The sequence below is a fragment of the Zingiber officinale genome, chromosome 8B, assembly GCF_018446385.1.
Source record: "Zingiber officinale cultivar Zhangliang chromosome 8B, Zo_v1.1, whole genome shotgun sequence".
Classification (NCBI taxonomy): Eukaryota; Viridiplantae; Streptophyta; class Magnoliopsida; order Zingiberales; family Zingiberaceae; genus Zingiber; species Zingiber officinale.
In genome coordinates, this window is record NC_056001.1 from 77,937,455 (window position 1) to 77,954,115 (window position 16,661).

The window sequence follows — 16,661 nt, forward strand, 5'->3', positions numbered from 1 at the left end:
CTCTCTATGCAGGAAAGAGTAGTCATAGTACCAGCTGAAGTACTATATCACTCAAGACGAGATGACATACACCATAGAGTGTGTGTACACAGGGCACAAGAAGCAATTCTTGTTACAAATAATTAAATTGATAGGGCCTTCATTCAACCTGAAAGTTTTGAACAACTACGAAGGAGTGGGATGCAGTTCATACATATTGGGAATCACACAAGTTCGGGTACAAATACTTCACAGCAGAGAAGAAGGCACTTTAGCCCTAATTGTCTTCCGTGACAACAGATGGCAAGGGGATCAAGCAATATTTGCCACAATGGAAGTAGGCTTAACAAATGGCAGCCAACTAGTGTATATAATCCCCAACACTATGTTAACAATTTCTTATTTTTATAGAAATATTCAAATTTCTGTGCTAACCCGTGGGTACGAGGAATTTGCAAATGGAAAAAGCAGAAATATGATCCGAAATCTGAAGAAAAAATATGCTCCTATGCCAGTGGAAAGTTCAACCCACCCAAATCAACAATTGATGCCGAAAATTTTGCAGTCATGAACAGGCTTGACAGATTCAAGATATACTATCTTGACAAACCAGAATTAATCATATGAACCGATTGCCAAGCCATTATAAGCTTTTTCAATAAATCAGCACAAAATAAGCCTTCACGAGTCCGATGGATTGCTTTTACGGACTTCATTACTGGGCTTGGTGTTTTGGTCCAATTCCTGCATATAGAAGGTAAAGACAACCTCCTTGCTGACGCATTATCTCGCCTCGTATGTTTTCTTACAGGCCCATGGACACTGGAGGAAAAGGACTCGCTGATGCTGAATCAAGTGGAGGAGACATTGGCCCAACTCAATACGAAGCCCAACCCGAAGGCCTCACAACATCTTTCGAGCCTTATCCACCTTATGCTGAGTACCAGGGGCTCATCGACGCTGGCAGAACTGGCATCTTTCTACCCGAAGAACATGACAAAAGAAAAAGAATGACTGATATTGAAAGATATGCGTGCCACCAAATCATCACAAGTGTCCAGGAACTTGAGTTTATCTTCCAGCTCAAAGAGTATGATTTGCAACGCAGAACGCACCATGAAGGACGACAATCATACTGGCAAAAGCATCTACCCATAGTCAAAGACACCAGGATGGAATTGTGGAAAGTACTCTCCACAGTAAAAGAGATAACAAGGGATGTTGAAAACGTGCCACCTTAAAGCAATGGTGGGCCCAAATCTCCAGAAAATCCAAAAGCATCCGAATATAATCTCCTTTGTAAACATAACCAAATCTCTAGAGTGACATAAAGATGAACTGAGTCTCGGGGAGCCGTCCACCTTCCTGACTCACTCTAATCACTTTCTGAGTTAGTCCTATTACTTTAAGTATTAAACCCTATAAAATAGGATTCTGTAGAGGACACGTAGAAAGCAAGGATAAGAACGACGATGGGGCCCAATGAGCACCCGGTTCTCTTACCATGCTGCCTATATAAGTCCTTAGCTAGGAAGTTGCAAGGCATCAAGTGCGACACACTAAAAGCCTTACTTTTTCAAGACTTTGTAAGTTCTACGTTCTTAATTTTTATTAATCGAGTCTGTATAGTTCTTTGCTAATTCTATATACTTATCTCGGTTTGTAACTTAGAAGCACGCTTTATTTCCACGCTTTATTTTGCTATGCAGCACCTTCAGTTTCCCGGTATGGAAGGATGACTGCTTTGTTTAGTCGCTCGACCTTCAATACAGGGTGCACTTCAACAAGGACTAATATTTGTTCTGACCTTATTTCTTCCTCATAACTTTGTACTTCCTCATCCTTATTATTGTTGCTGGATGTCCCGGATGTTGAAGCTGCTTTGTAATTATCAAAATGTATAGAAATCCGACCACTAAGAAGATTCCGGGTGGTAACAGACGTTGGTTGTATAGGGATTTGTACTGATGTTTGTTGTATCATCCAATTTTGTCCCTCTCTTTTGCTGTATGCTTTTCCTGGTAATGCCCGGACTCTATGACTTGCTAAATAATCGACAACATTATGGACCTTGTAGGCAAATCCTACATTTTGTGTATTTGACAATCTTCCAACGATGCCTCGGGTAACGAGTAAATTTGCTTTCCCATTTTGCCAATTCTCGTACCTACGGGTTAGCACAGAAGTTTAAATATTTCTATAAAAATCAGCAATTGTTAACATAGTGTTGGGATTACATACACTAGTTGGCTGCCATTTGTTATGTCTACTTCCATTGTGGCAAATATTGCTTGATCCCCTTGCCATCTGTTGTCACGGAAGACAATTAGGGCTAAAGTGCCTTCTTTTCTTCTGTGAAGTATTTGCACCCGAACTTGTATGATTCCCATATGTATGAACTACATCCCACGCCTTCGTAGTTGTTCAAAACTTTCAGGTTGAATGAAGGCCCTATCAATTTGATTATTTGTAACAAGAATTGCTTCTTGTGCCCTGTGTACACACACTCTATGGTGTATGTCATCTCGTCTTGAGTGATATAGTACTTCAGCTGGTACTATGACTACTCTTTCCTGCATAGAGAGTCGAAGTTGTACCTGGGGGTCTATCTGTTGTTCTAGGATTTGATTGTAGGATCCTCCACTAATTCTTCATTGGTTGGGTTTGTTTTAGCAACGTCAAGGTACTCAAGGTTAGAAGTGTGTGACTTGGTATACCATTCTTGTATAGCCTCTTCCCAACATCGTGACATCTATAGAATTGTATGAGGTAGGCTTCTGGCTATCCACCCTATCTCACCAAGCTAAGGCTTCTGACTATCCACCTAAGCCTGATAACTGGGCCTTTCTTAGGGCGAATCCAAGTTATCCCTTTGCCAATCTTTAACTGTCTCAACACTCCTAGGGTTTGGTTAGACAAAGGCTTCTATATTTTTTACTGACATAATTTGGGCATACAAAGTTCTCCAATCTCTAAGGGTAAACACCTAGGAGGACATAAAGTATTTATAGAGTTATCCTCAAGATAAATACTCTCTAAAATTAGTGGTTAAACTAAGATATATGCCTTTCATAAAAATAGAATTCGCAACTAAGATGATTAACCACAAAATCGGATTCAACTATCAAGATAGTGCACATAAAAAACTGAATTAAAACTCAAGGTTCACAAGCTAAACAAGGGGTTTTAAAATCACTACTTACAATATCCGAAACTCAACATCTATCCAAGCAAATTGGAGCATAAGAAAAGAACCAAACTAGAGCATCACGCTCACAAAGAAAACAGCCAAGACCGCACAAACTATAGGGTCCGAAACTACACCAAAACATAGAACTAACAAAAACATAACTCAAGTAGAGAACATGCCTTCCAATCCTTGCTATCAATCTCCTCCTCCTCTTCCCTTTAGAGCTTAAGACCGGTGGCTTTTAGGTGGAGTTGGGACGCTTTAGTACTTGCAGAATTTGGAGAAGGTGGAGGCTAGGAGCTTGGAGGGGGTGGGCAGCCGAACAAAGCCAAAAATCGGAGCAAGGGTTTTTCCTTTCTAAGTTATATATATGGGTTGTCCAAATCCCCCTTACCCTTTGAATGGTTTTATGAAATTTTTATATAAATTTTATCCACCTTGCTCCTTCCACGAATGGTTACAAACAAATCTATCCACTTTGCTCTTTCCAAATTTGGATTCTATCCTCTAGTACTAAACTTTTGACTAAGTTCCCTTTCTTCTTTCTTTTTTTTATTATACATATTTAAGTCGCGAAATTTTATATAAATTCGGAATTAATTAAATTCAAGTAAAACTACCCATTTAAATCAATTTGAATTAAATTTGAATTAATAAATAAAAATAAAAATAAAAAAATAAAAAAATCTTCTTAATTAAAACAAGTGGGTCCCGGATACTACACACATAATTTATGATGATGCCATCTCTTCCAACCAAAATTTCATAAAGAAGATACAAGTGATATATGGTCAACCTACTGCACAGCGTATAAATGGTAGAATAGCTGTAAACAACCAAAGTGAAATATATTAAGAAACACATTTTATTCACATTTCAACATAGAAAAATTATATCATCATCTAACTGTTGACTGTCGCAAGTACATGGAAGAGTCGTTAATTAATAAAATTATCGATTCTTAGGGACTGGTGGTAAGCACTAGGGATGTTGCAAAGAGAATTGTATAGATTAACGAAAGGTTAATGATTCGTAAACTAGAAGAAGAGTAGAAGCTATAAAGAGAGATCTAGAGGAAGACTTGTTTGGGGAAATCTATCTTGGGAAGGAAGTTCTAGGATGCCAGTTTCGTTATGATGCTCTTTAATGTAATATGGATTGCCAATTCCTTTTCCTCCAAGTTTATGCTTTGTAGGGAACCTAAATATTTACCAATGCTACTCCCATGGCATTTTCATCGGAGTGCTTTCCCATTGATATCCAATACTAATAAGTAAAAAGGGTAACATAGAAAGTCCAATTTAATGGTTACCTTATTGTCATCTAGGGACTCTGGTATACAATCTAAAGCATCCCCATCACCTATTAGCATGAATTTGGGAAACCCCTTTAAGCACAAATTAAATTCCTTGCATGGATTTAGCCTCCGCTTCGAGAGAATCCACAAGATGTCCGGTTTGAGGGTTACCCTTTGTCACATTGGGACCACCGGACATACAATCTTGAGTATTTGCCTTTTGGCCCCCAGGGCGTAGCGCAGACGGTGGGCGCATGGTATCTCTGGCGTAATGGCCAGGGGTCGATTCTCAGGAACTGACGACCTGGGGTTTACCCCGCCATGCGCCTATGGCCTGTGTACCTGCATGAACCTCCCTCCATATCCGTGGGGCCGGCACTAGGGGGGCCGCTAAGGTAGCGGATCTACCTTTTTTGAGTATTTGCCTTTTGCTACCTTGAGTATTCCTACTATGCGGCAACTAAGCCATGCGTCCATTCAATTAGACAACACATATTAGTATAAAGATTCACACATGCATTTAATCAAATAAGAACCAAACATAAACATGTCATTGAAACAAAAAAGGGCATATATCCATAGAGTTTTACATCAAGCCACATCACAACTACTCCCTTTGTCCTAGAACTATGGAAATCTACTTCATAACCAAAGGAATAAGGCTCGAAAACATTAATAAAAACATTCTACAACCAAATCAAGGGGAAAGGAAGAGAAACACTTAGCCAAGATGAGAGCTGAGTCTTCAAGATCCAATCCTTTGCTTGTAGAGGAGAGCGGATAGTAGAAATGACTCTGGATCGTCCAAATCTCCCAGTAATTATGACGGCTGCTCCCCGATGAGCCTCCCCTTTTAGAGAGAAAACTTCCTCTCCTTATATAAGCACGGGGTCGTGTCGCCCTTGCCCTAGGCGCATATGATTGTGTCGAATGACACGGCTACCCCGTGTAGACGGTGAAACAGAAGGCACGATCGTGCAGATTTCTTCAGTGGCACGGCCGTGCCATTTGGCATGATCTGCCCGTGTGAACTTCTGGGATGCAAGGCACAGCCGTGCCATTTGATACAACCTAACCTACCTGTGTGAGGGTCTGGATGGAATGACATGGCTGTGCCTCAAGACACGACTTGCGCCGAGTCCTAGAAGCCCTCCATAAAGCGTTCTTTGTCCAATTTCTCTCCTTATCTCACCCTATCAATAAAACACAAAGAGGAGCATATCTCCGAACAAAACAACTAGCATGTTGATAAAATGAGGAAAAGGAGTGTGATAACATAATTTGACTATGTGAAATGCAAGTGAATGTGCGTTAATAATGGTATAAATGCCTATATAATCCATGCACATCACACCCCTAGACTTAAACCTTTAATTGTCCTCAAGCAAAAATTTACAATCTAAACCCATGTATCAATGTAGTGCATCATAATCCCTAGTGACGTAATCTAACTCTATCAAATAGTACTGTGAGCATGATACCAAAGTAATTTGAGTGTGACCTAAGTAATTCTCTATGCTCGGTGCGCTGAGTGGCCAAAGCTTTTCAATTTTCAAACTCTATGTCATGTTAAGTCGTCATCTAATTGATTTTCTTGTAATCCCGAAGATAAGTACTTACCTGCTACACGCTTGGTTCATCACTCTCAAACTACCTAAGGTCTCAAAGGCGTGCTCAGAATCAATAGAATCTTAGCATTTATTTCTCTATTAACCTAATTCGGTCTCAAAGGGGTAAATTGCTAGATTCCACTCACGACAACTATTTTTAATCCCTTATTCAATTCAATTTTTTTTTGTGCTTTTAAGAGTAAAGCACTAACACAAATGTAAGTGTATATACATGCTAATGTAGGGATATGATTTTTCCAAATGAGTTTAATTGATCCAAGCTTCATCAGTAACCAAAATATAGTTTGAGAGATCACCTTAGACACAAGTACTAACAAGTTCTATGAATTATGACTATTTGCAAAGTTGCCTACTATCCAAACTTGCAAAGTGGAGAGAGATCCTAAAACTAGGCCAACACTCAAATGTTTTCAATAACCGCAATGCTCACTTCTTGTTACTAAAGATAGAGAACAATTATTCACTAATTATACTAGCGCTACATATTAAACACATGAATGAAGAATAAACGTGCTAGAATTTTTGCATTAAGAACCAGTAATGTAAAATGATGCACTCTACAATGAAATTAGGCTAGAAACAAACTGAATCAAATTGCAAAGAAAATTAAAAAGAACTAATGAAGTCAAAATACAATAAAACTGAAATGAACTAAAAACTGTAGCAAGTATATATAGTGGTACAACTTACCCTCAGACTTGGATATTTCATTGTCCCAATGAAATTAATAAGAAGGTGAGGTGGGTCATGTCTTGGTCGATGAAAAGGGGGAGGAGGGTAAGGCATGGGGCCGATCTCTGGGATATGGTGAGCGGCGCCTAGGAGGAAATCGGGGGACTTGTAGTAGGTTGCCTATTTGTTCATGATGGTGATAGAGCGTGACAACCTGCTCTCTAGTGATATTTATGTCGTCCCTAAATTCCTGCATTCTATCATGCTCATTATAGTAATCTATAACAAATTCGGATACTTGCCCCTGAAAGTTCCTCGTCACTTAGAAGTGATCTCGCACCTCTTGAAACTAGTCCACAGTCATTATACAATGACCCTCCAGTAGGTGTTGGGTGGTCATTTGCCTTTCATGAAGAGTTTTCAAAGAAGCACGAAAATATGAAAAATTAAATCTAGAATACCCAGGTTCGCCATAGGGAAAAGAGTGTCTTGCCGGATCGGGCTGACCAACTGGCTCTGGGTATCCTGAGGACGAGGGATGATGGTGCTCCTCGGGGGTTGAGGCATGTTCAGGTTCTAAGTCTTTAATCACCCAATTGGCGGGGTCGCGAACAGAGGTTCGGCCGGGGCAAGATAGGGGGAGTGGAAATCCATTCTCCTAGGGAAAGCAAAACCATTCTCGTCCCGAATTATCATTTTCATGGCCAAACATGTATCAATATCAATTTTGTCATTGCGATGAACAACCTCCAACCCAAATACTTCACATTCTAAGGGTAAGGTAATTTGAGTTATCAATTCGCCAAAGACTATAGTACCCGAAGATGCCTTCTCGGATTTTACAAGCGTTTGTAAAAAAAAAAATGGAATCCTGAAGCAAAATTCATTTTATTCAACATGGCCCAAAACGAGTAAAGCTCGACTTTTTTTACTACCCATCACTCACAGCCCTACCAAACACTATTTTCCTCTTAATTCAGTGAAGGTATCAAAAGATAGGGTTTTGAATGTGTGAAGTTTTCGATTGTGAAGGGTTATAGGATTCACCTAAGTCTGTGAGTTGGTTCCAAAAAGAATCGATGTTAAAACGTAAGTTAAACATGCGAGAAACCCCTGTGGGCAAGTTAAAACAATTGTTAAAATCCAAAAGAGTCCGTAGATGGTCTTGGTTCATTAGTCTAAAGCTAATTTTGCCATCATGATCATCGTCAGAAGTAAAATAAGTCTCTATCGAACTTAAGAATTCTAGAATAAGACGAGAGTAGGTAGGATGGCTTGTGTACATGATATCCTCCCAACCTAAAGCACTAAGTAGCCAACCTATATCTTCCCTAATCCCTAAAACGTCCATGGTAGTAATATCAAGGTAGCGAGTGCAGATAAGTTTACGAGACATGAGATTATCAAATATAGATTTTTACATGTCATTTTTAAAATAATACCACTCATTTTTGTTACCTTCGGTGCGTGCCTCTCGCTTCCCCTTGTTTTTTGATATGACCTTCCCGTTGCCTTTGTTAGATCTCTTTTCCTTGCCTTTGTCGCGATCGTCGTTTTCGTCTCCGGATCCACCTCCCTTCTTCAATCTTTTCAGGATTCTAGACATGATGTCTTGAGTCTAGAAGGGAAAGTTGTTCTTGGAGGAGTGTGTGGAGATCTAGATCTAGATCTAAAATAAGTCTTAGGTGGAGAAGAGAAGGGGCTGGAGAAAGCGTGAGAATTGGAAGAGAAAGAAGAGAAGATCTCTTGATCTGGAGTATAAGAGGATTAAGGAAGGAGGTGGTGGGGAGAATATTTGGGAGGAGAAGAAGAGAGATTGGTGTCACACGGCCGTGTCCTAGGGCGGGTGGCCGTGTGAGGGGTAAATATTCCCCAACCTTGAACTAGCACGGCTGTGTCAAATGACACGGCACGCCCGTGGCAGACACGGTCGTGTCGACCATGTCGTGTGTTTTTTTGTGAAGGCCGACACGACCATGTCGAATGGCATAGCACGCCCGTGTGTTCTTCTATGAAGGCCGACATGACCGTGTCCAATGACAGCACGCCCGTGTGTTCTTCTGTGAAGGACAACACGGCTGTGTCGAATGACACGACCATGTCATTTTTTTAGAAACTCCATGCCCACGGAAAAACTTGTGGCCAGCTCATGAAGAGCAAGAATCTTGAAAATGTAGAAGAATAACATGAATTAAAGTCCCACATAATGAAAGCAAATAAAATGAGAAAAACAGGACTAAAAGAACCTTTGGGTTGCCTCCCAAGAAGCGCTCGTTTAAAGTCATGAGCTCGACCCCAATTAGCTCAACCGATAGGCATTGCCTTGAAGGGATAATTCCCTCCTTTATCAAGGCAAGATGTGCCTGACTCCTTCACACGCCGGAATAATATATTTTTCATTTTGGGAGTCGGGTCTTTTTCCTTTTCCCATCAGATCTTGTGCTTCATCCAGCGGTCTCTTTGATGGGTAATGATGAATTTCCTCATTGTGACTTGCTTGACTGAATCTACTGAAAGAACTCTCAACTGCAGAAACTTCAGTGACTCTCTTAGATAGAACAAATTCCAATTTGTCCTGACCGATGCTTAAGGATGACTTATGATTCTTTACATTGATCACTGCCTCTGTTGTGGCAAGGAAAGGTCTTCTAAGAATGAGTGGAAACTTTGGGTCCTCCTCTATGTCCAAGACCACGAAGTCTGTAGGGAAAATGAGACTCCTACTTCCACTAGCACATCTTCTATTATTCACATAGGATATCTACAGGAATTATCAGCTAATTGTAGTGCCATAGTAGTCAATCTGAGATCATTGAAACCTAACTTTTTGCATATGGAATAGAAAATGAGACTCATGCTTGCTCCTAAGTTGTATAAAGCTTTATCAACTATTGTGGTGCCAATTTTACACGGTATGGAGTAGCTGGTCTTGAAGTTCTGGAGGTAGTTTGTCCAAGAGTAAAGCGTTACACTCTTCTGTTAAGGCAATAGTCTCAAATCCCTCTATCTTTCTTTTGGTAAATATGATCTTCTTCATGAACTTTGCGAATTTTGACATTTGCTGCAAGACATCCAAGAGAGGGATGTCAATGCATCTCCCCTTGATCTTCTCTAGAAAATTATCAAATCCAGCATCCTTCATTGCCTTGGAAATCCTATCAGGAAAGGGATGAGTTATACAATTCTTTTCGATGGATGCCCTTCGTCTGGTGTAGTACAATCCCATCAAAAGAGGTAGAAAGAGACGACTTCCCATTATACTTCGTCCTTCTATCTTTAGCAATCACTTGACGATCTCCCCAGGTCCGTCTGCTCCTCAGTTCAATTCTGTTGCAATGTTCCACTGGGTTTGGTTCTAGCTTTTCTGGAAAGTTTCTTGGTGTTCTTAAAGGAGAACTCGCCACTTGTGCCATTTGTGTATTAAGCATCTTCAAGTGCTTTTCAGTGTTGCCCATTCTCGTGTTTAGCTGCTTGATATCACTCTTCATTTCTCCTTGATTTGCAAGTATCTTCTCATGGAGTTTCTTTATTCTTGACGGTTGATTACTTTGTTGATATCCCGGTTGCCCTTGTTCTTGGTTGTTTCTATATAAGAAGTTTGGATGATTCCTCCATCCAGGGTTGTAGGTGTTAGAATAAGGATTGTTTTTCCTTGTTGAAAATTACCTATGACATCGACTTGTTCAATCTGGGCCAATTGCGCAGTAATGGCTCCAAGTGGACAACTTTCTTTATTATGTTTAGTACTTTCGCATCATTCACAAGTAGTAGAAATAACGTTCACGGGATTGATTTTCATGGTATCAAACTTCTTTGTGAGGGCATCAAGCTTTGCAGAGATTAGACTCATTGCATCATCCTCATACTTTCCAGCCACTTTAACTGTCCCCACTTCTCTCAGAAGCCCATTGATGATGGTTTAGTACTGCACTTTCAATAATCTCTAGCTTCGTCCAATCCCATGTTCATCAATGCTCCTTCTGTTGTGGAGTCTAAAGAAACCTTGGTTTGGTAGTTGATGTCGTTATAAAAAGTATGTATCACTGACCATTTCTCTAAACCATGATGGCGACATAGCCTGAGCATCCCTTTAAACCTATCCCAAGCTTCATACAAAGATTTAGTCTCATATGTCGGAAGCTGACAATCAAATTCCTCATGTGCGTTGTTATGCTTGAAGGGAAGAATTTCTCTAAAAATATCTACTCGCATTGCTCCCATGAGGCTATGCTATTTGCTGGTAGGGAATTCAGCCATGCCTTTGCTCTGTCTCAGAGGGAAAATCCAAATAACAAAAGTCTAATAGCCTCAGGAGGACTCCATTCATTTTCATAGTGATGTATATCTCATAAAAAATTTCTAAATGCTAATTTGGGTCCTCCTCCTCCCCAAACTGGTTCTACTATACCATGGATATGAATGCCAGTGTAATTTCAAAATTGTTGGTTTCAACTATTGGCCTGGAAATGTTAGATCTGATCCCTCTAACATATGGTGCGACATAATCCTTCAAAGGTTTGTTCGCCATGACTCTCTGAACTTGTTCTTCTCGTGCTTGTCTCTGTAGATTTCTCCTCCTTCTGTAAGTCTGATCAATTTCAAGATCAATAGGTAACAAATTTCTTGCAGTTGTCGATCTTCGCATAAAAGTTCGCATGAGAAATCAGTGTACGTTATATAAAAAAATAAAATACAGAAATAAAGAAAAGAAAATACTGAAAATATTCACTAAAAGAAAAGGCAAAGGGTGTCTAGAACAACCTAAAAGCTAATCTCCTAATGCTACTTAATACCAGTCATCGACAACATGCCAAAAACTTGTTGACCATCCGCAGGTGCACGGAATAGTCGTTAAATAATAAAATTATCGATCCTTAGGGACTGGTAGTAAGTACTAGAGATGCTGATAAGCTGATTGTCTCGACTAACGAAAGGTTAATGGTTCGTAAACTAGAAGAAGAGTAGAAGCTAGAAAAAGAGATCTAGAGGAAGAATTGTTCCGGAAATCTATCTTGGGAAGGAAGTTCTAGGATGTCGGTTTCGTTATGATGCTCCTTAATGTAATATGGATTGTTAATTCCTTTTCCTCCAAGTTTATGCTTCATAGGGAACCTAAATATTTACCAATGCTACCCCCATGACGGTCTCATCGAAGTGCTTTCCTATTGATATCCAATGCTAATAAGTAAAAAGTGTAACATAGAAAGTCCAGTTTAATGGTTACCCTATTGTCATCTAGGGATCCCCGGTCATACAATCTAAAGCACTCCCATCACAATTTGGGAAAATCCTTTAAGCACAAATTAAATTTCTCCTCGCATGGATTTAGTCTCTGTTTCGAGAGAATCCACAAGATGTCCGGTTTGAGGGTTACCCTTAGGGGTGAGCATTCGGTTAATTCGGTAAATTTGATATTAATTTTGTATAAATTCTTTTTATTGTTATTTTAAACAAATTTAGTAAATTCGGTGTTAATTGAAATAACTAATTCGGTTAATTCAGTTTTAGTAAAATTTTGATTTGATTCGGTTAGCCAACACTAAATCGATTTTCGGTTAATTCGGTTAATTTATGTTCCGAATTAACCGAATGCTCACTCCTAGTTACCCTTTGTCACATAGGGACCACCGGGCATACAATCTTGAGTATTCCCGCTATGCTCTAGGAGGGCCGCTGATGTAGCGGTTTCACATTTTTTTTTTTTTTTGAGTATTCCCGCTATGCGACAACTCATCCATGCATCCATTCAATTAAACAACACATATTAGTAATAAAGATTCACACATGCGTTTAATCAAATAAGAACCAAACATAAGCATGTCATTGAAACAAAGAAATGACATATCCATAGAGTTTTACATCAAGTCACATCACAACTACTCCCTTTGTCCTAGAACTAGGGGAATCTACTTCATAACCAAAGGAATAAGGCTCGAAAACATTAATAAAAGCATTCTATAACAAAATCAAGGAGAAAGTAAGAGAAACGCTTAGCCAAAGATGAGAGGAGAGTCTTCAAGATCCAATCCTTTGCTTGTAGAGAGAAGAGCGGATGGTAGAAACGACATCGGATCGCCCAAAATCTCCCACGAATTATGACGACTACTCCTCGACGGGCCTCCCCTTTTGGAGCGAAAACTTCCTCTCCTTGTATAGGCATGGGGTTGTGTCGCACCTGCCCTAGGTGCGAAACAGAAGGCACAACCGTGCTTGGTTGGCAGGGTCAGGCCGTGCAGATTTCTGCACTCGATCACATGGCTGTGCCATTTGGCATGACCTGTGACTTTCTGGGGAAGGGGGTACGGTCGTGCCATTTCGCACAGCTTGCCCTTGTGAACTTCTAGATGCAAGGCACGTCTGTGCCATTTGGCACGGCCTGCCCTTGTGAGCCTTTGGATGGAATGGCATGACCATGCCTCATGGCACGACCTGCCCATTGTTGAGTCTTCCGTCAAGCATTCTTTGTCTAATTTTGCTCCTTATCGCGCCCTGTCAATAAAAATACAAAGAGGAGCAGATCTCTGAAAAAAAACAAATAGCATGCTGATAAAACCCATGCACATCACTAACATAAAGCAGTTGAAATATAAAAATCAATATTGATGTAATTTGGAGAATGGATGATATAGCTATTTTTTTCCATTTGCAAAATAAGTGTTTAAGTAAGCACTTATAAATTCTATCTACCAAATAGAATAGTTTAGGGTTTCGATTGATTCAATTTGAAACCATTGAAATTAGCCAAATATATATTTTTTTAATTGCAAATGTGGGCTGCATATGTCAACTTTTCTCTCCTTTTAGAGTCATTGTTAGACCTTTTTACTTTGTTTCTTGTGCCATTTTCATGCTCTTTTTGAGGAAATGACTAGAAACTCAATATTCTCTTCTCTAAGTAGATATTAGAACTTTATTCTCATTTTTCTACAAGGCTTTTACCAATTAGTCTATTAATAGGAACTTCAAAAGATAGGTTTGCCAGTATCAATCTTTCAATATCTTCTTAATCTCAAGTACCTATAAGAAGTTTATGTGGTTTCTTTATGAGCTCTGCCAGGAATATTATCAAATTATACTCAAATCTCTTGATATTAACTCGATTCATACTAATTTCTTTCTTTTTCTTTTCAATTCTTCACAATTTGTTACTTCATCTCTGCTCAGAAACTTCTGAATCTTGTGATATCTTTAGTTTGAGGTGGAGTTAACTATTATTATATTGATTCTTTGATGATAAAATCAACTCAGTAAAAGTTTGTTGAAAGCATTGCATCAAGTCTATAAGTTGTTGTGACCGAAGGATCTTCACATATCTCCACAATGATTTGATATTGCTCACTTTGGGCATAGACCTTCATGGCTTTGCTCTTGGACTCTATCCAAAAGGCTCCATCCAATGGAGATATCTTACATCTTTTTAAACTCATGATCTTTCCAAAATCTTTCCAATGTGGGACTTTAATTGAATCCCAACAATCCTCTCCTCAAACGAAGGACCACCATTACTCTCATGGTTCAGGCCCCTTGCGAGCATTCGGTCATCTTGACATGTTCCGGGCCTCCCCGTAAGCATCCGTGTCCGGTCACTCTTGATTTGTTTCGGGCCTCCCTGCAAACATCTAGTCACCTTGCCCTGCTCCGGGTCTCCCCGCGAATATCCGGTTACCCTAACATGCTCCGAAATCTCCCCGCAAGCATCCGGTTAACCCGACTTGCTCTGGGCCTATCCTCAACTTCGTTCAAGGCCACCCCATATAACATTTGATCTGGACCATGACTCTGATATCATTCTTGGGACCGAAGGATGTTCATATATCTCCACAATGACATGATATTGTCTACTTTGAGCCAAGATCTTCATGACTTTGCTCTTGGGCTCTACCCAAAAGGTCTCATGCCAATGGAGATATCTTACATCCTTTTAAATCCATGATTTTTCTCAAATCTTTCCTAGGACTTTGATTGAATCCCAATATAAGTTGCTGCCCTAGTATGCATTTACATCATCTTCATGGAGGTCTCATCCATTTCATTTGTAGGGCTTGTTCTATTTTGCATAACAAACTGAACATCAATCAGGACCTATGCTTCATCTTGAATGCGTCACAATAAATAAGTTTAGTATCACATTCCATAGCATCATGCTAGGTTTAGTATTATGTCAGTCTTGTATATGGGTATAATAATTATCATTTAATTGATCCGATACAATATTATCTCTTTCAATTCAAGCTATACTGATAATTGACGAAAGCAAAGCAGCTTTGATGCCTTGTGTTATTGCTTGTTATTTGCTGCAGAGTGTTGACAATGAAATTGTTCTGTGGGAGCCAAAAACCAAGGAACAAAGTCCTGGAGAGGTAAGATTTTGTACTTATGCTTTTTGGTATGTAGGCAATTGACATTGTAAGTGTATTATACTTATTTTCCTGAAGTAATAAGTGTTCTTATTTACTGGCTACATTTACTGTAATTGTACATAGTTATTTTATTCTGATGTACTGGTCAGGGTGCTGTTGACATTCTTCAGAAATATCCAGTTCCTGAATGTGATATCTGGTTTATCAAGTTTTCGTGTGATTTTCACTATAATGCTGCTGCAATTGGTACACTATCTCTGCTTTGTATCATGCAAATACTAGCTTGATTCATATTTTAAGACTAAACTTTTTATAATCTCAGTAATAAGACAGCATCAGGATATTGCTGTTATTTACCCTGGTGCATTTAAAATGTTGATCTACTTCCATCTCTTGCTGTGGTAGGGAACAGGGAAGGAAAAATTTTTGTTTGGGAGCTTCAGTCAAGCCCACCTGTCCTAATTTCAAGGTCTCTGCTCATACTTGATTTTATGTTGCCATAAATATTGGTATTTTATTTTATTTTTAAATTATATATATGCATGATAGTCTCTTCCGTCACTTTGACACTAATGATCTATTGTAGGTTATCTCACGCACAATGCAAGTCTCCAATAAGGCAGACAGCAATGTCATTTGATGGAAGGTGCCTTCTGAATTAGATCTCATTGCTTTGTTTTCCAATAAACTCTACTCTCATAAGACCCTTATCCAATTTTAGATTCATGATTGTTTCTCTTGAATTGCTAAGATGATGAAGAAACTGTCTTATTTTGCTGCTGCAGCACTATACTTAGCTGTTGCGAGGATGGTTCCATATGGCGTTGGGATATGGTGTCATGAAGATGACGTTTTGCTTGATCTTTTAGGTATGCACGTTGTCTATACCAAACTCTAAATCTACCATGTTCAATCATTCTTCAATTTTGTAATATTCGTCAGTAGTTCATATATCATTTTTCTTTCTCTACCTTGACTGCATGGATGGGCAGCATGGCCTCGGATCACAGGGCTTCTCTCCATGGTCCATTATCTACTTCGCATGTATCAAAGAGGACCTAGTTCTATAGTTTCTAGGGTAAATGTATCATCGCTGGAAGCCATGTCTTCTTGCGCCTAATTTTCGGTCTGTCTTGTTGACATTGTTGCGTGTTATTTTAATTTAAATGCACATTATAAATTCTATTTGATTTTTTTCCATGATGTTAAACGGGGTTGTCTTATGCAAGAAAAGTGTGTTTGCCAACGCATTTTTCACATTTTATGTCAACGCTTTAAATATCTGCAAAAAGAATTACTGATGCTAATCTAAATTCTAAGCAAGCAATCACTAAATGAGTTGTTGGCTGGTTTGGCTTAGAAAATGTTGGCAATGAAAGCAAAAAATTGTAAACGATATACTGTGATTTAACCGTTCATAAACAAAAGTATAAAAGCTATGGGTACAAATTGAAAGAGCATTATTTATTATCATATTTGTCGGGTGCTTTAATTTTTAAAATATCACTGTAGCATTTTAGCCTATTTTTAAT

General features: G+C 39.2%; 1 protein-coding gene across 1 annotated transcript in view; it reads left to right on the forward strand.

Moving 5' to 3' along the window:
- The window catches only part of LOC122014786 (polycomb group protein FIE1-like), a 64,824-nt gene extending 48,431 nt beyond the window's left edge, over positions 1 to 16,393 (forward strand). The window contains exons 9-14 of the mRNA XM_042571215.1: positions 15,070 to 15,129; positions 15,279 to 15,375; positions 15,535 to 15,598; positions 15,716 to 15,775; positions 15,915 to 15,998; positions 16,122 to 16,393. Of these exons, the coding sequence (XP_042427149.1) occupies positions 15,070 to 15,129; positions 15,279 to 15,375; positions 15,535 to 15,598; positions 15,716 to 15,775; positions 15,915 to 15,972 (339 nt within the window). The 3' untranslated portion in view covers positions 15,973 to 15,998; positions 16,122 to 16,393. The remainder of the gene's footprint in view (positions 1 to 15,069; positions 15,130 to 15,278; positions 15,376 to 15,534; positions 15,599 to 15,715; positions 15,776 to 15,914; positions 15,999 to 16,121) is intronic.
- Positions 16,394 to 16,661: the final 268 nt, after the last annotated feature.